Raw genomic sequence first — 23,536 nt, forward strand, 5'->3', positions numbered from 1 at the left:
CACCCAGTGGATATGAACCATCATGGCACTGTGTGAGGGCACTTAGTGGTGGAACAGTGGGTACACTACACAACAAGAACAGGGACCATAACTGATTTTTGAGGAAGTTTCTTAGGTGCTGATGCAGAATGTCTTTTTGATTAAATACAGGATTTAAAGGATGCTTTAAAGAGAATGGTGTCTCCCTTCAGAGGGCCCAGGTGACCAGGGCTTATTGATAGGTCAATGTTGAACATGAAACATTTAACATGAATACTGGGCTTCTATAGGAATGCTCACCCAAATTTTGGCACATTTTACTGTGTAATTGTTGGCACACGCATCTTGTTGCTCTGCAGAAATACCTTGATATATTTAAAATTGGGCAGTGTATATTACACTCAATCTAATCTGAACATAATGTAATATCTACAGTACATGGGCAAAACTGCTGGACATGACTTATCAACACAATTGTAAGCAACAATATAAAAACAACGGATGACATTTTTTAAAGACTTAACATCCTTACTTAAATATACTGGTCAAAGACAAGGAAATGTTTTAAAAGAAATCATAGCTTGCAATAATGGAATTTATATTTAGATATTTAGTTTCTGGAGCCACTGTGTATTGTTTGTCTGTCCGTGTTGGTGTTTATGTGTTAAAAAGCATAATAAAAATATCCTTATAAAAAAAAAAAAAAAACTAAGCCACAGCAAAGCTGTAATAACAACATTAATACAGGAATCCCGTTACAAGCCTATCAAGTTACCGGGACAGGATAGGCACGGCAAACTACAGGCTCACTAATGACTAGACACATGTCAGTGCATATTATAGTGAAGCCAAGCCAAAGACTGCATGCTGGCTGCTCTACAGAGACTGAAAATCTGACTACGTTTTCGAAAGACTGTTTGAAAATGTATACCCAAATTAGTTTAACTTCACAAAACAGAAATTTGCCCAAATAATGACTTTTTAGTCAAAACTTCAAGTTGTTCTTTACCTATTATTGCTCCATTCATGCTGCCTTTTTATAGTGTTGGTGCACGCGCTTAACTCAGAGTGAACCTACTCTGAGGAGATTGAGCCAACTCAAATCAGCTGTTCTGGAACCGAAAACTCAGAGTTTCCCATCTCAGGCTAAATCAACTCAGAGTTTGTTAAACCTCCTTCCTGAAACGTTGCCCTGGGAAAGATTGCCTTACAACACAGCTAACACAGAAGCTATTATTTTATTTCATCTACTGACTATTGAAATGTAAACACTCACTCAAAGCCTTTACGTTTTGCAAAATAAATGCAATACATTGTCTGAAATTGCTTCAAAGTGTGTATATTTATTTCCCAAAGATCACAGAACATGATCAGAGACATGGAATGTAATTGTACATACGGCAGCATTTCATATACAAAATGTAAACAAAAACAGTACCAACATGAACACATCTCATTTGTCATGAGGTCAAATGGATCTATGGCCTATAAACTTGGTTTTCCTTTTCAAAACATTCATCATTACTGTCTACCCGACAATAAACTAACTTCGTAAGTGTACAAAATGTCTGTGTCAATACATGTACAATTTCCAAAACTTTTTCCCTTTTTAAGTTCTTGCACAGGCTGGTGAGTTTAACAACTATATATATATATATTACATTATGTGTGAAATCTGTAACCACAAAATGTGTTTAGAAATATTGGAAGATTCTGTTCCCATAAATATTAATGTTTTTGTGCCATTTCCAAATATTTTACTCATCAGAAAACTTCAGTTTAGACATCCCCAGGTGTCCGTACATTACTAAAAAAACAGTACTAGAAAATAATGATTGTTCTAAAATAAAACATTTAAAAAGGGAACACATAAGTCTCCACCTGTATTTAAAAACACTGGATCAACGACGTTATGCACTATTTAACTCTTGAACAAATTTGTTATTGTTTACAAGGTAATACTATTAAATTCAGTAATATTTAGCAACCTGTTCTTACATTGGTCGAACAGATGGACTCTAATGACATTGTATGATGTGAATGTTGTTGTCCTCCTTCCTTTTTTAAAAAATTTTAATTTTAATTTATAGTCCGCTTTTCTTTGTAGCAGTGGTGCGATGTGGGTGGGTGGGATGTTATGTATCTGTTGTTTGTTGTATATGAAAATACAATAAAAAGACTTAAAAAAGGGAACACATCAGTTGCACAAACATGGCATGGCAATTCCTAGCTTGCAGTTTAATAAAAATCAAGACTGCATCAGAATTTAAAAAAAATCTTGTAGTTAGATTTTGAAGTGCAAATTGAAGCGTGCCTGTGCAAATAGGATGTTGTAAACAAAGGTGCTTTGCTATTAACTTGTTCAGGGCTACTTGGTCACCATTATCTGAGCTGCAAAAACAAATATATTAATCATTATAAAAGGCATATTTGTAGGATAGCAGAAAAGTTATTAGCACCTTGATGCAGTACTTACAGTTATGTAGGCTATGGCACTGTCTGACCCCACCGTTCCATATTGTGCTGGGCTGAATTCCGAACCTTGCTAGAAAATTAAAGATTTGAGCAACTCATTCTAGCACTCTGCCATATAAATATCTTCTGCTTTAATTGAAAAGACAATTTGTGCAAACAATAGCAGCAGCGCACAATCAACTCTTTTGTTTTACACCAGCACAGATTCAAAGATTAAACCCATGTTAGTGATTTCAGCAGGAATGTGTTTCAGGAAAGAGTTCTACAGAATGTGTACAGATATGAAAAGGTCAAAATAAAGCAGAACTCAATGATAAGAGTTTTTCCCTTCTCCATGTGTGGATCTGTAATCTTCATAAATTTAAGACTACAGATCATTAAGGCTAGAATACAAACATATAGCATGGTATCTAAATAAAAGTCTCAGAGTCCAGACAAAAGATGGATGCTCAACTGCAATCATGCAGTGTTCTTCATGATATGCTTACCAGCTGGGAAAACAAAAGTAATTTCCCAAAGTTTATATTTAATGTCCTTAAAAATACCAATCAGTTTGCTACTGTAAACAATGACTTTCCATTAAAGGAACATGCCGACTTATTGGGAATTTAGCTTATTCACCGTAACCCCCAGAGTTAGACAAGTCGATACATACCCTTCTCATCTCCGTGTGTGCTGTAACGCTGTCTGACGGCTCCAGCGGCATCAGGCCAGCACAGAACATCAGGTGAATGGTTCCAGTAATCCTACTGCTCCGAATAAGTGACAAAATAACGCCAACATGTTCCCATTTACATGTTGGGATTTATAGAGTCACAGCGTGTACAAAAAAACAACGTAACATGAGACACAGCCGTCTTCTAACTGTAAACAAACCGGGAACTATATTCTCAGGCGGAAGAATATAGTACTTGGGCGGAGTGATATGCTCGCAGCAAGCCTGTCTGAGAATATACTGTAGTTCCCGGTTTGTTTACGGTTAGAAGATGGCTGTGTCTCATGTTACGTTTTTTTTTGTACACGCTGTGACTCAACAAATCACAACATGTAAATAGGAACATGTTGGTGTTATTTTGTCACTTTTGTCACAATTCGGAGCACCAGGCTAGTTGGAACCAGTTACCTGAAGGATCTGTGCTGGGCTAAGCTAATGCTGGAGCCGTCAGACAGCGTTACAGCACGCACGGAGATGAGAAGGGTATGTATCGACTTGTCTAACTCTGGGGGTTACGGTGAATAAGCTAAATTCCCAATAAGTCGGCGTGTTCCTTTAAAGTACCATAATCCGGTTTGTGTCACCTGATTTTTTTAGGACATACCATAACTCTCCTGGGATAATCATTATCCCAGCAACACCTTTCCAATCAACACTGCTCACCATAACCCTCCAGTAGTTCCCGTTTATGATGACAGAGGGAATGATGGGAAACAGGAAGAATGCACAAAAGCCCTCAGGATGAATAAAGTATTGATCTATCTAAAAGCAAAAAACTGAAAAGCAGACCAACTCCCAGGTGAGACAAAGGCAGACGGAAAAAGGAGGGGGGGGGGGGAGTTCCACTTCTAGCCAATCACCGGAGAGCTCAGGCCTTTTTAGCCGGTGTTTGATTGCATCCAGCAGAAGGCCACATGATTACCTCTCCTCCCCACATCAGCCAACCAAAGGACAGAGTGGAAAGAGACAACCTTCCCAGTCTAATCTACATCTGAAGCGTCGTTGTCAGAGTGGAGGTGGTTGCTGCCTTTTACCCGAATGTAGTGGACGTGGCCTTTGTCACGGGGTGAGGAGGCTCCACAGGAGCAGAGCTGACCGGTGAACAGGTTATCAATGTCCTCCAGCTGCAGGCCCCGGGTCTCTGGGAGGCAACCCTGGACGAAGAGGATACCCAAAACAACCAGGCCGGTGTACATAAAGAACGCCCCTGGAAGAGAGACAAACATGTACTTATTTTTATTTATTTTTTACAGTTCATGGCTCTGAGCTATGGCTGCCATTTGCGTATGCATAATGTGGGACAACATTAAAATAAAAAAATAAAAATCAATGGATAAATGTTGGTTGATAGGTTTGGATTCATATGAGATTTAAGGTGACATGACTTCCACATCCACACAGGCAAAGGGTGTTACAGAATTCAATTGGCGTCCAGCAGAATCACATCATTTTCATTTTCAAAAACAGATGACAATGTGCTACCTAAAAACTTCAAAATGAAAATGCAAACTGGGGTTTAGCATTTCAGTTTATTTAATGTCACAATAGCAACCCATAACCGTCTTAGGTGTCTCACAGTAGGGCCATTGCAATGTGTTGCCCTGCTGGCCTCATGCCTCCTTGCACCATGCCTAAGGCACGTTCATGCAGATTAGCAGAGACCCTGGGTGTCTTTCTTTTGGTGTTTTTCAGAGTCAGTAGAAAGGTCTCTTTACTTTCCTAATTTCCTTTTAACTGTGACTTTAACTGCCTACCGCCCTTAAGCTATTACTGTCTTTTTCGACTGTTTAACAGGTCCATGTTCATTAATTGTTTATGGTTCATTGAACAAGCATGGAAAACATAGTTTAAACCCTTTACAACGAAGATCTCTTAAGTTATTTCGTCTTTAAAATGCAGTGTCCTGAAAAAGGGACGTTTCTTTTTTTGCTGAGTTTATAAGGAGTAAAAAAAACAAAAAACATTTTAGGATCAGGCTGAAGCAAAAATTTCCCACTAAAGTTCCAGGGGATGATTTCCCAGACAACATATTATTAACCCTTGTGTTTTCTTCCCGTCAACGTTTTTGACGCCTTTTTTTCACAGTTTGTTTTTACTTTTTCCAACGTTTTAAATTGTTACATTTTTCTTCTACACATTTTCAGTGCTTATTTCTACGTCCCATATTTTCTGATATAAAACAAAAACTGAAAACGGGTCAATGCGACCCAAAGTCAACACAAGGGTTAAATAAAGAAATAGAGAACTGGGAAAAAACTGTACCAAGTGAAGTGATTAACCAGGGGAATCTGTGTGAGCAACACTGAATAATGTATAGCTGAGTTTAAAATACAAGACAAGGAGGGGTTAAAAAAAAAAATTCTTAAACAGCAAAAATCGACCTATAATGATAAAAACAAACACATGCTTTTCTTATAAAATGCTAGACTGGGTAAACCCGGCCCCAATTTGATTTCGCCCTGCAGTTCAGGCTGGACACCTGTACATTTATCTATCCTGCTTCCGTTACAAATCTGCGGGGACCAATCACAAACTGGCTTATCCACCTGGCGCGCTATTGGCGGATTTAACACGATGACGATAGAGAAGCTGCTAAGTCACCAGGATTGTCGGTCTGATTGGTCTATCCAATTGTGTACAGAGTCATTTCAACTATGCCCGTTGATCAAGCCTCTTGTAATGTTCAATCTTAAAAAAAAAAAAAAAAAATTGAGCTTGGTCTGGTGATAGCCAGACTAATAAAACGCCTCGCCTCACACGTAAACACAGTTCATGATGTGACACTTAATTACCATCATCTTACCGTAATAGGTCAGATACTCGGCGACATGAAGGAAGGTCAGAGACACCAGGACGTTGAAGATCCAGTTGACCCCGGCTGAACAGGCGTTGCCGGTGCTGCGAGCCCACAGTGGGTAGATCTCGGAGTTCACTGTCCAAGGCATGGTGCCCATACCTAACACACAGAGATGCTTTTCTTATTCGTTCGTGATCATACACATAATAAATGGGTTAGACATTTGTTAGCAGGAAGATTGTTTTTTTCACCATGTTTAGGGTCCTGTATAAATAATCATCTCCTTTATCTGGCAACTGTTTCCTGTATCAGCCATCAGGGTTTGTGTCACAGTGAAGTGAAAGGTATGTGTTGTTTTTTTGTGGTTTTCTGAGTTTATTTTATTTCAACCAATCACATAAACACACAACATCACTTACATAACATAAATGGTAAAAAAAAAAAAAAAAAAAAAAAAAGTGTCACCTTAGTTCAGCAGTGTCATCTTAACTCGTTTATAATCAATACGGATATCAAAAAAGTGTAGGTTGAAGCATTTGCTTATTACAGCTACCCTTTTTACATTATATTTTATTCTTATTTTGTTCTTAGGTCCCTCAGGAGATTATCAATTTTATAAAATGTATTATTAATTTCTGTATTTTAGATACATAGTATCACACATATGTGCAGAAGTAAAAAAAAATAAACAAAGTGCCATTCATGCTCACGAATGTATTGCATATATATGACTTAATCATTTTTTTTTTTAAACGGAAACTAGCTCAGAACAATCAAAGATGGTTTAGGTTGAAGTAAGATATATATATATACACAGTCATGTGAAAAAATTTGGACACCTATGCTGAAGTTGACTAAAAAGAGGAATAAAAAAAATCATCTTTTGCAAATTGATCTTAATGCCTTAATTAAAAGAAATTATGAAAAATCCAATCTTTAAGGACACCAATTTTCTTTGTGAATGAATAATGTTTCGTACATAAATAAATGTTCTTCCTTAAAATACAGAGGGCGTAAGTAAGTTGTTAAATTGTTAAATTCCCATAGAGGTAGGCAGACAGATTTTTATTTTTAAAGGCCAGTTATTTCATGGATCCAGGATACTATGCATCCTGATAAAGTTCCCTTGGCCTTTGGAATTAAAAATAGCCCCACATCATCACATACCCTTCACCATACCTAGAGATTGGCATGGGATACTTTCCATAAAATCATCTCTCAATGCAAATCAAACCAGCTATTAGGCTAACTGAAATAAAACCATGCCAATCTCGAGGTATGGGGAAGGGTATGTGATGATGTGGGGCTATTTTAATTCCAAAGGCCAAGGGAACTTTATCAGGATGTATAGTATCCTGGATCCATGAAATAACTGGCCTTTAAAAATATAAAAATCTGCCTTCCTCTATGGGAATTTAAGATAGGGGTGTACTTACTTATGCCCCCTGTATTTTAAGGAAGAACATTTATTTATTTATTTACGATACATTATTCATTCACAAACAAAATTGGTGTCCTTAAAGATTGGATTTTTCCTCATTTTTTTTAATTAAGGCATCAAGATCAATTTCCAAAAGATGATTTTTTTATTCCTCTTTTAAGTCAACTTTAGCATGGGTATCCTAATTTTTTCACATGACTGTAGGAAGACTGCTGGATTTGAGAATTTGAAAGACAATGACAAAGTCGTTTCAGACCTGGAGCAAAGAATGCAAGGTAGAGGATGAGGCCCAGCAGGACGACCCACGAGTATGATGTTGGACAGTAGTTGTAGGCCCAGATGGGGCTATCAGTTGCCTCTGTCTGGTTGGAACACCTGGATGAAAGAAACATTGCAAGAAATTGAAACCAACATTTCTCTAAAAGGTTTTGCCGATTGACCTACTTCAAATCAATCTTGATAGTCCAGCGGGAAAAAAAATCTGGTTTGCAGGTTGTGTGCTGCATTTGATTGATTCTGTATTTTGAGCATCACGTACAGTAGCACAAAGACGATGTGACTCCTTCATCTTCAACTTTAGAGATGCTGAAAGCGAGTGAATTCGTCTTTCTGTGCTTTTATTAACTGCTATTTTGGATATTATGTCATGTGCAAAGCAATCTAACTGCAGTGCAGATCACAGGTGCTTCTACTGTATGTATATTTTAAAAGACATATCTGAAACATAACGATAATGTTGTAATGACAGCCACATGGATGCTGGGAGGATGTACTGTGACACAACCAAACAGAAAAAGCGGTGTCTGACCTTCCCCAGGCGGCGTCTTCTGTGGACACTTGATTGACAGGAATGCAGGAGGAGTTGTACACTGCGGTGCCGTTTTCACGATAACAAAATCCACAGTCCGGATCCAACATGCAGAATTCACAGGACCTTGAGGACAGAGCTGAATGTGAAACAACTCACTTACATACTCTGAAATACACACATGTCCACACAAGGATGCCACACTACTGACTGAGCAACAGACGAGCACACGTATCACTCTGTCAGCAGTGATAAAGCTTTACATCGAGTTGAAAACAATTACCACAGACGCAGGAAGAACAATGAGATGGACCTTTGGTCAAATCATAACACAAGTGAATACAGGTACACCTCTGTGAGTCAAATTTAGCTCAATTTAAGTGCTTTTTGTGCATTTGGATCATATGGGTGGCTCCAAAAGCCTTTTGGATATTTCAATATTTGTGTAATAGAAACAGGACTCATGTAAAGATGGAAATATACTTTTTGACTTTTTGATTCCGAAAGGTTTACCAAGGAGCAGCTTTTCACTGATATCAAATCATGAATTGTAACTTTTAACAATTTGAAGCCTGTTGTACAAAGAAAGTATCACGATGATATTTAAGTAATTACAGGAACTCTTTTGAAGTCAAGTGTCAAAAACCTACTTTTCTGGCACACCTGGGCAGCTCACCCGGTAGAGCTTGCACCTTGAGCCCCTTTGCTGCATGTTATTTCCCCTCTCTCTCACGTTTTATGTCTAAGCTGTCCTATCAATAAAGCCCCAAAAAATATCTTTAATCTTTGCAATTTTCAGGAACAATTTTCAACATTTTACTTGAAAAGGTGGCCAGATTTCATGTATTCATCTCTGGGTCATGTGTAGGTGAAGAGAGTGATGGTGAGTCGAGAAATTTTGCTCGTGGAGAAAAAGTGAGTCAAGTCCAATGAATTACATTGAATTAACATTAAACACGACTGTGGCTTCTGTCAGGACGATGAATTTCACCCTTTATGAAGCAAACTTGTGAGACTTTTTGGGACTGAACAACAAACCAAGCCAAGGGGATATTGGACTGGCCATATCTTGACATGAAGCCACATTGCCTACATATGCCAGGATCAATATCAGGATCACTAAGAAAAACTGTAAACTAACAACTCAAAATGAATACGAATGGTTGGTGGTAATAATTCTAAGGACTGTGTAGCTTTGGTGTGTTCTCTTACCCATACAATCTGCAGGTTGAGTTTTGAGAGTCGACTGGGTGGAGGGTGATAGGCGGAGAATACTGGGCAGACAGCAAGAATCCGACTGCCAACAAAGTCAGACTCAGAGCAGTACCTGCATTAGAGAGAAAAAAAAAAACACACTAAATGAAGCTCTGATGAAGAAAAAATGTCTCATAAATTCTGGATAAATAAATTCTACAGAGACTTCTGCATATGATTACAAATAAAATATAGAGAAAGACAATGTATCCTAGTGACTTTGCCTGTCCATTGTATGTCCATCTGAATACTATCAATAACGAAATGCTATGGTAACATGACACAACACCTAATAGATATAAACTGTCTCAATAAAACATAAAATTACTCTAAGCAAGTCTTGCTCTATTTTAGAATGATTCTATTCTGTTATGGATTTAAATCAACTAATCACTGGATTTTTGAAAATCTTTAAATTACTGTAGAAATATCTAAATTACAAACCAAAAAGACTGCCAAGGGTCAGGTGCCTGCGGCCCACTCTCTCCACCAGCCAGACTCCAACTAAGGTGAACACAAAGTTGGTAGCAGAAGTTGCAGCAGCCAGCCAGATTGCCTGTTTAACATCCCGTATTCCCGCCATCTGCAGAATGGTTGCACTGTAGTACCTGAAAAGAAAAAAAAAAAAAAAAAAAGAGTGAAGAGGTTCAATGAAAAGCCCAATCTAATTTGCATTCCAACCTCCAACCAAATCTCAGCAGAGGGTCCTCCAGTTAGACAGGTCAGGACATCTTAAAAACACAAAGGCTCCGATTTATCACTTGAGCTTTTTACAATAGTGATAATAGATAATTAAACGGGAGCTATTACAAGATTAATCGATGGGATCGACCTACATGACGGTGTTGATCCCAGACAGCTGCTGAAACATCTGGAGGCCGCAGCCAACGATAAGAGCCCTTCGAGTCGGGCCATGGCGAAGGATCCGCAAAATAACAAAGCGTCCTAAAGAAAAAACAGCCAAAAATCTTTAATAATTATTTAAAAGGTAGGTACATTACTCATGTATCTACATTTTTTTTTTATGTTTGGCTATCGATGTCACTTTGCACAAAAGGCAGTTTTGTCCCATATAGACAAGCTCACTTTGTCAAGGGATTTATTTTATTTTTTTCTGTTTTCACAGAAATCTTTCACCTCCACCAGTCTCTTTCTCCTCTTCCTCGATGGTGGTTCTGATGGTGTCGTACTCCTCGTCAATGTTCTGGCCCCCTCTAATCCGGCTGAGAGTCTGGCGGGCCTCTTGGTTCCTGCCCTTTTGGAGAAGCCAACGAGGGCTCTCAGGCAGGAAGAGGAAGCCGACGAACTGCAGCACTGCTGGGACAACGGACAAACCCAGCATGTACCTGCATTATGGAGAGAACGAGAAGGAGTGAAGGGGTGAAAGATACCGATGTGAGACGCTAAAAGAGACGTCTGCCACCGCTGATTCTCAAGGTGGGGACTGAAGACTCAGAGGTCTTGGAGGCCATTACAGGGTAGGACTGGGCGATAGGGAGAAAATCAGACATCACGATATTCTTGACCAAATACCTCGATATCGATATTGCGGCGATATTCTAGGGATGACAGTTGGTGCTTTAAAAAAATATCTTCACACTTAGATTTTAGATAAACAATCATCAGTAATGTGGACATAATGACTAATTGGGGAAAAGGCAAATAATTGAACAACTAGAACAGTCTGGTAAGTTCAGAAAAGTACATCACTTTACTGTAATGCAGCCTTTAAAACCAGGAAAAGACAACACTTATGTCATATCATGATATCCAAAATCTAAGATGATATCTATTCTCATCTCACGATATCAATATAATATCGATATATATCGCCCAGCCCTATTACAGGGAGTCAATTTCAAGCTGCATCGTCATTGTACAAATCTAAATCATAAACTAGGGCAGCAAAGACACACAATTGAGGGTGTTGTTCAGCGCACTGAAATCCGAGCCAATCCTTGCATTTGTTTTTTTAAGGATCAGTGTTACCCTTTGTTTATTGGATTTTTTTTTTTTTTTTTAAGCAGAGCCCCAATAACAATATTTGAGAGTTGTAAAAGTTTAATTTAACAGTTGTGACCAAGATATCTCACAGTTGAAAAATAAACTTGTCAGTCCTCTCAGGTGGACAAACTATAGAAGCAACCCCAATACTAGATTACCTCAAACAAAACCTTTGGCTAAGCCTCTTGTAACAATTTGCCAACAGCAATATATCTGGGACAAGCTAATATTGACAATGCAGATATATCAGTCACGCTCTTCACAAACAAAGAGACTGGGTAAACAAAACTAAAGTAAACGCCTGTCATGGAAAGTTACTAGCAGTGAAGACAGTGTAGTGGTAGAACCAATGTGCATACCTCCAGCCGTCGTGGCTCATGTAGCTGAAAGCTCCATCGATTACGCTGGCAATGAACTGGCCACCAGTGAGGAAGAGGGAGTTTATGGTGACCAGCTGACCTCTCTGGTGAGGGGGAGAAACCTCGGCAATGTATACAGGAACTGTCATAGAGGCAATGCCTGATGCAGAAATCAAGAAAGGGTTTCATTTCAGAAACGTATTTTATGTCAAATTTTTGGTAAGAAAATTCTTGGGACAATAAATTCTAATTCTATTCTGTTACATGATCCACAGTCATATGTGATAATCCCCTAACTTTACCTGGATGTACAGTATGTATCCAAATGACACCAACTCACCTATGCCCAAACCAACTGTGATTCTGCCCACAAGAAGAACCACCTTGTCCGGGGCTAAACTCAAGATGATGCCACCGATGCTGAAGATGAAACTGGCCAAAAGGATACAGATCCTGCGCCCCAGCCAACCATTTAAGAAGCCTCCGCTCAGGGCAGAGAGCGCCGCAGCCCCAACAGTACTGGAGACCAGCAGCTCCTGCCACAGAGCACTCAGGTTCATCTCCTCCTTCAGGAGCAGCATAGCCCCGGAGACCACACCGGTGTCATAACCAAAGAGAAATCCTCCCAGGGCAGAGAAGAACGCCAACACGTAGACGAACCCTGGTGTGGAGGCATCTTGGTCCACGAAATCCCCACCAGTAGGACGTAGAGGTGCAATAAGAGTCTGCTCTCCGCCATCCTCTGCTTTCTGTCTCCTGCCGCCCATGGAGCTGCTCATGTGCTTCAAACTGTATTCATTGTGGCTGCTGGACATAGGGTGGGGGGGAAAACATAATTTGTCATCGCATATACAAGCTCCCTCAAAACATAGCAGTTGATAACAAAGTGGGCCCAAACAAAAGGAGATACTTATGCTGCATTTTTTGCGATGCCAGACGTCCAAATAACCTTCAACTGGCATTTTCCTGCGGTCCAGCTCGAGAGAAGAAACAGGGAGCAAGCCAAAACCTCGACATTTTAACAGCTAGCTAAATTTAGCTAACGATAACATTTCGTTATAAGCCCCTACTGTGGTCGACTTTGCGGTTCTGTTAGTAGGACTACAGCCGATTTCAATGTCGCGTCATGTGAGGAATTTGCCTAAACGGTGCACTTTAATGGCTTCAGACCATGCTTCAAATTTACTTTCAACGAGTGTTTACAACTATGATACCGCTTAGCTCTGAGAGCGGCCATGTTTATGAGTACGTCACCCGGCAGCTGCCAGCCCAGAGGCAAAGAGCAACCACAAAATAAACAACAACAAAACAATACTAAGTTATCTCACGACTTATAATGTCAAAAATAACTATTCATAAATAAGATGCGTAATTCCTTTTCCAAATCATTCCATACTCATTCATTTCTACAACATTCTTTAGAACGCAGCGCAGCGCCAAACTCCCTTTAAAATCTATCATTTTTGTAAATCCTTGTTTATCGGCAAATGTTATATACGTGAAAACAGAAGTTCAGACCATTTATATGTCTACTCGGCAAATCGGCACACATGTGGCCGACCAATTTTTATCCCTGTATTTTTTATTATATAAAACAATATATACTTATTTTATTTACACGATTAATTGACATAGCCTATATAAGTAAATGTATTTCCACTTTTACACAGAGGGTTGCCAGTTTGGGCGGGTGGTGAGAATATCTCAAAAGCCAACTAATATCTGAGAATGTATTAGTAGGGTAACCTAGTGCTTTATTTATTGATACAAACTTACAAAGTGCAGTGTGTGCAAAAAAAATTGCGAAATATGCAAAAGCAGTTTTGGAGTAGTAGCCTAGTTTTGGAGACATTATTACTTGGAACCCGGAACTTAGGATCTTTCCAACTTTACTGAACTAGCTACTGTTGGAACAAATATTATCACTCACTGCAGATAAATATGAAACGTCAAACTCACACATGAAACAGATGACATCCGTGCAAAATTAACTGAACAGCGAAGTGAAAAGCGTATCCTGACCTGAAACAATGTTGTGGTGTCCTCTTCAACTAACAGGAAGTTTGGCGGATGGCCCCGGATCGATGGACTGTATGCCCGATCATATGATGTTCCTTCAGCCTGAAGCATTCAGGAGGAACCGAACACGCCCATTTACATTGTTTGAACTTAGCTTACCTGTGCCTCCACTATGATTCTCACAGCAGACAGCTGTGTTACCTTATCATGCTTGTTAAACAGTAGGGATTTGCATTGCTCGAATTAGATATTAAGTCGGCGTAGTATGATGAAGCTCTCGATACAACACGTTTCCATATTAAGCGATTTCTTATACTAGAAAATGACTGATGAATTTGGGTTTTATTTAGTAAGGGCATTCCCCTCTTTTTTATTAGAAGATCAGGTGAGCTGTTTGTGTTTTTAATGTGGTTATTTATATATCATAGGCAAATTCCAGTTATTTTATGTTTGCATTGTTACCCCAAACAGAAGTTTGCAATTTCCATTTTTGACAAAATCCAACCTGCCTTCATTCCAGGAATAACAAGCAACAGGAAACTTTTTTAATGTGGTAAAAGATTTAGACATTCAATAAAAACAAAAACTCCCGTAGAAAGTCCATCTCTTTCCCAGTTTATTATTTACAAAAAATATTGACTCAGTTACTAAATTGGACACTTGGTAATATTACTAATTAAAAAAACCCACCGTAGTTACACTGATAGATGCGCAATACAAAACAAAGACGATGGTGGCGAGAGAAGAACCGACCGAAATAAAGAATTAATCGCAGTTTTGTGTAAAGTGATGTGTGCCGAATTGAGATATCGCTTCAATTTAGCTGTAAAACGTCTGAATATTTGCTATACTGGCTTAGTATATTTGTCCATTCGCAAACACACATTCAAATTGCAATTATTTGAATGTAATACGGCGCAAATCACTGCCAAGTCTATAACTGTTTTATAAATCGGCAAATCAGTAACTGACATCAGACTCCGGTGTGGGAGGCAAGCTCAAATGCCACTCGATAGCCCCTAAAAGTGTAAACTGTCAATCACAGCAAATGTAAATCGAGTTAAAAAAACAAAAACGATGCGGTTTTATAATCTAGCTATGTAGCCTACAAACTTTACCGAGTGGAACACTGCAGATTAGACGATTCTTCGCGTCCCCTCCGTGCAGTTTCCAGTTTCCTCTTTAACAGATGGGAAGTTTTTTTTAACCGGAGTCATATGATGTGACTTTAAGGAAGAAGGAACACGGCTGACATAATCTCAGAAAGGACGTGGACGTGTTTTTTCCCACAGAAACAACCGAGAGTCTCCAGCTACATAAAGAGGAACATGTTTTCTCTGCCAGAAGAAAGTTAGCCGAGGACGGTGATGTCAACGTCTGAACCGAAACCCCGTCTCACTGACAGCTTCTCTAGTCGTGACGGCCTGCCACTTATCCGCAATGTTACTGTAGCTAATGTAACATGATGTAACACAGCTAATAGTAAGTAATGTGATGTAATGAAATGAGTGCGACTTTACTCGTTTCTTCTTCCCATGCTACTGTAGCAATGCTGCAGCAGTTCGGCCCGCCCGAAGCTCGGTTCTGAGGGATTGTAACGTCACTGATTGACTTAAATGCGACTCCCCAGGTGGGAAACAGCATGTTAAAGACCATGGTTAACAACGAGGAGTTAGAAGAGAGGTTGAACAAACTTCTGGTGAGGCTGAAAATTCTACAAGAAGACAGGCAACTGTGCACACTAATACAAATCATCGAGGACCTGCTTTTCCTGGCGCACACCGACAATGGTAGGAAACCCATTCTTCTCTTCCTGCATGGGCATCATGCTGCTGCTCATCGTAAACAGGCACGATTTCCTTTAGCCATGTTGTTAATGGTCTTAATGCGTATTGGTGGGACAAGTACTCCGATCCTTTACTTAAGTATAAGTAGTATATTACCACAGTGTGTACACTCCATCACAAGTTCCATCCTGCATTCAAAATCGCACTTAAAAGTATAGACATATTGTCAGAATGTTTTGTAGCTACTTAAAATATAAAAGTACTCATTATGCAGAAAAATGTTATATTATTCAATATTATTCGATTCTTATTTCTAATGCATTAGCATGTAAAGCATACTTTTAATGTTGGTGGAGCTTATATTATTATCTTCATACACTGTGGGGTACAGTAGTTTAATCTGTAATAGTGCATTATATTTTATAAATTTGTAGGTCATGATCTTATTCTCTAAAGTAACCAGGTGTAAGATAAATGTAAAGGAGAAGTTAGTACAGTATTTTCTTGTCAAATGTACAGGGGTGGAGCTGAGCAAAAAGTTGTAGGAAATGGAAACACTCCAAGTAAAGTACAAGTACCTCAAAAATTTACTTAAGTACAAAACTTTACCACTGCTTTAGAGAGACTTTGTTTGGTCTTAACTAAGAGAGTATTATATATTAATATAATATTTTTATTTTCATGAGATGACTATAATTTAACAATGTTTGATGATTGTTTGTTTGTGAAGTGACCTTGGGTGTCATGAAAGGTGCTTTAAATAAAATTTATTGTTATTATATTATTATTACTTGGCAGTTTGGGTGTCTGCACTGATTTTAAGTTTAAGTATAATCATAGACTTTTAATATTATAATATACAGTCTATGAGTATAATTATGGGACTTTTACTAATTCCATCTTCTGCAATTTTATCCTTAGGTACTTTTACTGCACTACATTCAACACATAATTGTAGCTGCTAGTTTGCAGATAAATATATGACACATAGGGACACACAGACGCATTGCTGTAGTAAAGTTTGGTATGCGTTTATTCCAACACAGCAACAACTGTTTTTTAATAGTAAGATGGTACACAACTTATCATAATGCATAATTTACTTTTTGTACTCAAGCACACTTCTTTGATAATGTTAATGTTATTTCAAATCTTCAACGCAGGACTTGCAATTAGGGCTGAAACATTAAGTTGTTTGGCGATTGATTGATCCTTGTTATTGCTTATTATATTATTAAAAATTAGTGTAAAAGACTGCGTCCCTTTCATTCAAAGCTAACTTGTCACATCATGTCTTATACTTTGTTGCAGCAGCTGAACTGTTTGAAGACAAAGACGTCCATGTCCCCCTCATGGTGGTGCTGGTGTCCTACATCGGAAGCAAAGGAGTCCAGCAGGTACTGTAGGACATCAGAAACCTCACAAACCCTTGATCGTGTTGTTTAGTTGTCCTTTTGCATCAGCAGTGTGCTATTCGGCCATCTTGAACGTTGTCTGCCTAAATAGAGAGAACAGACTTCATGTGGTGGCTTTAAACACAGCTTTTTTTATGACAAATGTCCAAGTATCAGTTTTTAATGTTCTGAAAGGAAACAGAATAGTGTTCAATCTTAAACTACACACACAGATGTCAAAGTTTGTACAACAGCATCACCTACTAAGCCTAAAAGTAATCCAAAGCTGACCTGACCACACCTGATCTAGCATGTTTATGGCGTCTTGTGACTGCAGCTTATCAGAGGTGAGATTGGAGCATAACAAAAACTGAAAGTCAGATTGTGAGTCAGCCAGTCATAACAGACTCATTTTAGGGATGAAAAAAATCAGATTTTAAGTATTCTGAGTTTCTCTCCTGAGCTGTTGGAGTTTTTTACGCAGATTTCCTTAAGAGCTGTCTCCTTTTTATTTGGGCTTTTGAGCTGTCAGAGCTGTGTGTGTTGTATTTTGTCAGGTACTGTAAATCATTTAATGCTCATTTAGCAGGATTTTGTCTCAAACATATTTTTGTTGAGCATTTGTTTTACATACTGCAACAGGCTTATTGCTTTTGGCTCGGTTATAATCAAGTCAAACAAGTTTTTAAATTATTTTTAGGTCTTTTTTGCTTGAGCATCTTAAATGTAAAATAGACATTGACTCCTCACATTGGCAAAGCATCTGCAGGTTAAGTTGCACTTCCACCAGCTGATTTTTTTTCTTCTTCATCTATCTTTTTCTTTAGTTTTATTTTGATAGTTTGACTTGCCTTTTGGCTTCTATTTTGTGACGGTGTAATCTTCTTGCTACAGGTGGGTTGGTCATTGCTGTGTCGTCTAATTGAAATATGCCCCGATACGCTGGACCAGCTGACCAGACCTCTGCAGGCAGCCAAGGACTGGAATGTTCTGGGAGTGCACCAGTAAGTAAATACATAGGCGCTGTAGCTGTGATGAACTATTGTTAGTTGACATTCCCATCAGCCTCAGCTGTCCTTTGTGTTTTAGTGCTAATGACCCAATGCTAGCATTCTAACACCTTAAATAAAGATGGTGAACACAGTAAACATTAAAACATCAGCATGTTGCATTGTCATTGTAGGTATGTTAGCATGCTGATGTTAGCATTTAGCTCAAAGCAGCGCCTCACAGAGTTAGTCTTGTTAGTTCAAAAGGTATTTGTCCCAAAAAGAAGAAAGGAAAAACTTTGAGTTATGAAGCATAATATTTAAATAAAGTTTCATGGATATTAAGAAGAAAATGTATGAGAGTAAATGTATAAAGTGGAAATTTATATATCCTCATCAACTCTTTTGTTAAAATCGGTGCCAGCTTAATGTGTGTCCAGATTTAAAGACATCATTCCACATTTGAGCTGGCTACTTTTGAACAAAATGTGAATGAATTCAAGCCACTTTAGCTTGTCTACATTTGTTTTTCCTTAAGTTAACAGATTTTGGCAGACACTAAGATGTTTCAGGTCCGCATTATTCTGACGTAGTTTTCAGTTCCTGATCATTGTAGGTAACCGTCTGTGGTCATGTAACAGTATCACACAATGTCCATTGTATCTGTAAAGTGACATTTTAAGTTCCTTTGTATAGCTGTCTAACATTTTCTCCATATCACTTTGTATTACAAATTTTCAAGAAGTTCAGAGTACACAAGTGTGTCTTGGCTGCAGCCTTGGTTAATTTTTTTGTCTGTCCTGATGTGTTTTCCAGGCAGATCCTGAAAGTACTGTCTGAGTACAGGACAGACTGCAGAGTGACTATGGTTGGACTCCGAGCCCTGGCTCTCCTGCTCAGATCAGGTACAGGACTACACAGGAGATATGCTACAACACATCAGGGCATCACTCCTGCTACGAGCACTAGAAGATGGATCCAAGATTCAATACTTTATTGCCATACTTTGTTGTTCAGAATTTGCCTCAGTGTGCTCATGACAGAACAACAAACAGACACAGCATTAAAAGTCAATGGATGAAATATTTTAACAGTCAGTACAGAATAACGTGTCAGGTGCTTTAAAATGCAGTTAGATAGTGCAAGCTCTCGTAAAAGTACTGGTGCAAAATTGGGGAGCCATTTAATAATTGGAGGGTTTTGCAGTAAAGTCGAATTGAATAGCCTTTCTTTGACTTATAGCTGAAACACAGCTGACAGGATGTGATTTTAATGGTTATTCTTCATCTGATTATTTGATTAGTAGAGCAAAGCCACAGATCAATACAAAAGGACCACTGACAGAAAATGAATCAAAGAGTAAAAATTGTATTATCTGGTTACAATATAAATCTGTGTATGTCACAGCATTTCCAGTATTTATTATGTCGGGGGTTCGTCTTTCAAAGGCTACTTCCATAAAGCTCATTGTCTTTATGTAGTTTATTTTTAGAGCAACGCCTTCATCTCTTTCTTTAAATAATCTCTTTGTTAAACAGAACTCATTTGTTATCTACTGTTCAATGACCTACTGTATGTTCATCCTGCTCTGTGGGATGTGAAGCTTCTGAAAAAGATTGATTTGTCTGTGACACTACAATGTCAGTTGCTGTGGATAATAATCAAGCAAGTAAATCAAATACTTCCTGCTTCTGACTCTGTGGAACGTTTTTAAAGAAAATATTCACATCATTCCAAAAAGAGAAAAAACTCATATCTGCAATTGTTACTCACTACTTTTCACATGACAAATTGTGAAACTTAAAGTTTGAAGATAACCATTAAGAGACAAAATAATTAGTCGATAAATTGTGTTTTAAAACTGTATAATTGATTCTTGGCACTGAAGCTATAATTCATAATTGCTTCAGCTTTTTTCCCCCCTAACTCCTGCTTTCTTTCAGGCATCCGACTTATTTTGTATGCTTGTTTAATTCATGGTTATGCAGACAAGATTCCTTTGCTGGTGCTGGAGGAGGAAGAGGATGTGTTTGGCCTGATGGTGCAGGCCATGAAGACGTTTCCTAACAGTGAAGAGGTGCAGCTCCAAGGCTGTGGAGCTCTGCAGTTCCTCCTGGAGAGAGGTGAGCAGACACACACACTCTATCCTCCTATACTGTATTCTGGTGTGTAGAGTGATATGTATTTTCTTTGTCCTAATATTCTGTGGCAGTTATAGCCTACTCGGTCCTATTGCAGTGTATTTAAGATGTTTCGGGCTCTGTTTATTCTTATATATTATACTAGCCTAACAGTCTATAGCTATGCCTGGAGTCCTGTGAGGCTGTAATGTTCATTGCATGAAAAGCCTTGCAATTACTTGTTTCTTAAACCAAAGGTTGTCCTGGGGTTGGTTCTAGAGAAAAGACTGAAAATGTTGTTGCCTAAATAAAAATTAAAAAAAAGCATCTTTAAGTTGGTCATTATAGGAAATTTTGTCAGGTTCAGCTGCACTTAAGCTCAGCCTAATGCTAACATTAGCATCCGTCTCGGAACAAAGCTAACATTAGTATACTGACCTGCTAATATGTAGTAGTATTCATTTTTTTTTAAGGTCCTTATTGACACTTTTCAAAAAAAGAATGCACATAACTTAAATAAATAACAATAAGGCGTTAAAAAGTTAAAAACTATTGAAGGTTAAAACGTTAGCTAGCTAATGTTCGCACTTGCACTGTATGTAAAAGTTAGCCTTTAAGCTAGCTTTGCATTAACATTTTTCTGCTTGCATACACTAGCTGAATATCTTTCTTGTGCCCGTGTTGCCAGTAAGTGATGACCACCTGGTGGAGTTTGTGGAGAACCAGGATCATGTTGTGATTCTGGCGGCTCTGCAAAAGTTCCCGGACAGCCCCGAGCTTCATCTGCAGGCCATGAAGGTGCTGCTCCCACTGGCTCGTCCTGGTAAGACCCCATTTTACACACAACAAGGTCTCAGAGGGAGCGAAAAGAACTGGAGTACTAACTTTACTACTTGATTAGTAAAAAAGGAGTAAAGGTTCGGTTTGAACCTCAGTTTGGCGAGCATGAATAGATATATTCAGTAGTTGTCTTCATGTGGAGGAGTTTAGGAATGTGTGCCTTCACTCTATTGATGTACTGGTTGATATGTTACACACCACATATTAAGCACTTTAAAGCTATAGTGCGTAGTTTCTGTTGCAACCATGAGGAATTCTAAGTAATGACAACAAAACTGTTGGCGCATCCACATGATACACGCCCCCACCCCTCCTCCACGCAGTTGCTTGCAGCCAAGGAGAACACGGAGGATTAAAAAAAACATGATGGACTCTTCAGAAGAGGTCATTACCTTCACTCGAGTTTCTGCGCGGGAAAGTCACCGGACGACACAATCTTCTGAACATAGCCATACTGAGAAATCCAGAGAGAGTTGTGTGGAGCTGATAGTCTTAATTAGCTTTGTAACAACTCATTTGGCAGTGACTTGAATGTAACGGACGTTCGTTGATATCAAAAAGTTACGCACTAAAGCTTTAAACATCAACTCTTTTCTTTCTTTACTTCACATGGTCTATTTTTAACCTCACCATCAGACCATGATGTCACTGTAACGCTTTTTAAACAGTCTTGATGTTAATCAGATTATACTTCAAATGCCAGTAAACATGTGTGGCGCCGTGCTGCCGCATCAGAACAGCCTTTTGTGGAATAGGAGAGCTGTTTTTGTTGAAAATAGTCAAATCATCATGGAAATCCCCTCTTGGTGAGGAACACAGCATGTATTTGCTATCCAAAATCATAGTCATGTAATACATAATTGGGTTGGTTGAAAATGTATTGATGTGTATGTATTGTTTTTAACATTTGGAACAGCAAATGCAATTATCAGAATGCATGAAGTTGCCGAATCCTTGTATTACTAGTATTACATGACATACATACATGCATACTACAAGAAAGAAAAAAGAAGAAAAGATATGAGTTTGTCCCACACTGCAAGCTATTTTTCATTTAAGTGGCATAAGTTAAAAGGCTAGAACGCATTTTGTACATTTCTTTTCAGAAAACCTTCTTCTGTTCTATAACATAAACCCTGTGTATTGTAATGCGGATCCCAATATTAATATTTGAAGGTTTGAGATCAATCAAATAATGGCATTCTAGCCTATATTTGTTTTTGACTTTAACACATACCATTATCAAGCATCTTTGGGATAGCTTCCATTTGGGTATTAATGACCAAAATATGTATTGAGAAGGATATTTTACTGTTGTAAAACAAAGAAACATAATAAATGACATAATACTTTAATTTCAGTGAAAGCAGGATGAAGGTTGATTATAACAAAGAACAAACCAAGGCATTGCTGTAATTCTAGTTAAGTGCATGTTTTGAGCATTATAAGTGGAGCTGGACATGAAAAAAAAGACATGACAGAGTTTCAGTCATGCATTTTTTTTCTCCACTTTAATCTGTGTTTTTTCACAGATGTACAATTTATCACAGTTCATGGGGGGATTCCGGGAGATACCACTCTCTGTCATTTGTGAGGGGACTTTTTCTAAACCCCTTGGTTGTCTTTCCTTTGTTTCCTATTACCGGTACTTGTTCCTTGCGTTCTTAAATATGCATATTATGACAATAACATACGTTTTTTATTTACATGTTATAACATGAAGGTTGTAATTTGAAATGCAAAAAAAGTGTTGAGTTTTATAGCTTTTCTCTTCCAGGCAGTAACGTGGAGATATTGATGTCGGGAGGCGCTCGGTGCTACAGCGTGATCGTCGCCGCCATGGACACGTTCTCCGAGGTGGAGGAGTTGCAGGAGACGGCCTGCTGCCTGTTCAGGAGGTTTACATCAGGTCAGACCCATGGGTCAAATGTTCAAAATTTCCACAGACTTAGCCCTATATAACTATGTATATTATGTTTAAGTCTCTTTTTAATAGCCAGCCTCCCTCCTCCAACAACAACATACGTTTTAAGTTTTTTTTCATTTGTGTAGTGTTTTTTTTCACCTCATATGTCTTAAGTTTAGTGGATCCAAAGGTTACACTAGAGGACCATAGACTTATTTCTAGCTTTTTATAGTTAGCTTTTTATTTGATATATACTTTACATTGTACTGTATATGTAAAAGCTTCTTATTTCAGAATGTTAGAAAACTAATACGTACACAAGTAACTGAAAACTTATTCTTTGTGGGATGAAATATGTTTTGGTTGCATGTTTCTATTGTTTCCTTCACTGGAACCAATGTAAAACGTAGTCAGCACTTTTTAAGAGAGTTTAAAACTCTCAGATGGTCTGTAATTGAATAACTTTGGAGTATCTCCTCGCTTGTTGACAGTCGGTGATAACACGGTTTACAAAATCAATGAATCCTCTCTTTCAGTACGGCAGTGTTTTGATTGTTTTTTCATCCTGATAAGATAATGTGTTTGCCAGTTGACAAATTAAGATTGACGGGTTCAGTGGATACATCAGTTTAATCCAGCTTTGTTTTGT

The 23,536-nt window shown here is 38.4% G+C and overlaps 2 protein-coding genes across 10 annotated transcripts in view; one reads left to right on the forward strand and one right to left on the reverse strand.

Annotated features, from left to right (window-relative positions):
* Window positions 1–3,695: 3,695 nt before the first annotated feature.
* LOC114559737 (proton myo-inositol cotransporter) lies at window positions 3,696–15,038 on the reverse strand. 8 transcript variants are annotated; one of them, XM_028584564.1, is made up of 11 exons: window positions 14,970–15,038; window positions 12,173–12,639; window positions 11,833–11,992; window positions 10,607–10,815; window positions 10,306–10,414; window positions 9,914–10,077; window positions 9,428–9,542; window positions 8,216–8,341; window positions 7,664–7,782; window positions 5,973–6,125; window positions 3,696–4,376 (listed from the first exon to the last, which is right to left on the reverse strand). In XM_028584564.1, the coding sequence occupies exons 2-11, from the start codon at window positions 12,609–12,611 to the stop codon at window positions 4,150–4,152; spliced, it is 1,821 nt and encodes a 606-aa protein (XP_028440365.1). In that variant the 5' UTR covers window positions 12,612–12,639; window positions 14,970–15,038; the 3' UTR covers window positions 3,696–4,149. The 8 variants fall into 8 exon arrangements, with proteins under 8 accessions (XP_028440365.1, XP_028440364.1, XP_028440363.1 ...); XM_028584563.1 differs by having other exon boundaries at window positions 12,173–12,636; window positions 14,970–15,015; XM_028584562.1 differs by lacking the exon at window positions 14,970–15,038 and adding an exon at window positions 13,855–14,449 and having other exon boundaries at window positions 12,173–12,636.
* Window positions 14,819–23,536, forward strand: part of lrrk2 (leucine-rich repeat kinase 2) — a 48,221-nt gene continuing 39,503 nt past the window's right edge. Inside the window, exons 1-8 of one of the 2 annotated variants that reach the window (XM_028584556.1) lie at window positions 14,819–15,333; window positions 15,482–15,641; window positions 16,950–17,035; window positions 17,927–18,036; window positions 18,838–18,926; window positions 20,010–20,144; window positions 20,830–20,964; window positions 22,759–22,890. In XM_028584556.1, coding sequence (XP_028440357.1) covers window positions 15,494–15,641; window positions 16,950–17,035; window positions 17,927–18,036; window positions 18,838–18,926; window positions 20,010–20,144; window positions 20,830–20,964; window positions 22,759–22,890 — 835 coding nt within the window. In that variant the 5' untranslated portion in view covers window positions 14,819–15,333; window positions 15,482–15,493. Of the gene's footprint in view, window positions 15,642–16,949; window positions 17,036–17,926; window positions 18,037–18,837; window positions 18,927–20,009; window positions 20,145–20,829; window positions 20,965–22,758; window positions 22,891–23,536 lie in introns of both variants that reach the window. The other variant, XM_028584557.1, reaches the window with a different exon arrangement.

Source organism: Perca flavescens, chromosome 8 (assembly GCF_004354835.1).
Source record: "Perca flavescens isolate YP-PL-M2 chromosome 8, PFLA_1.0, whole genome shotgun sequence".
In the NCBI taxonomy this organism is placed as follows: Eukaryota; Metazoa; Chordata; class Actinopteri; order Perciformes; family Percidae; genus Perca; species Perca flavescens.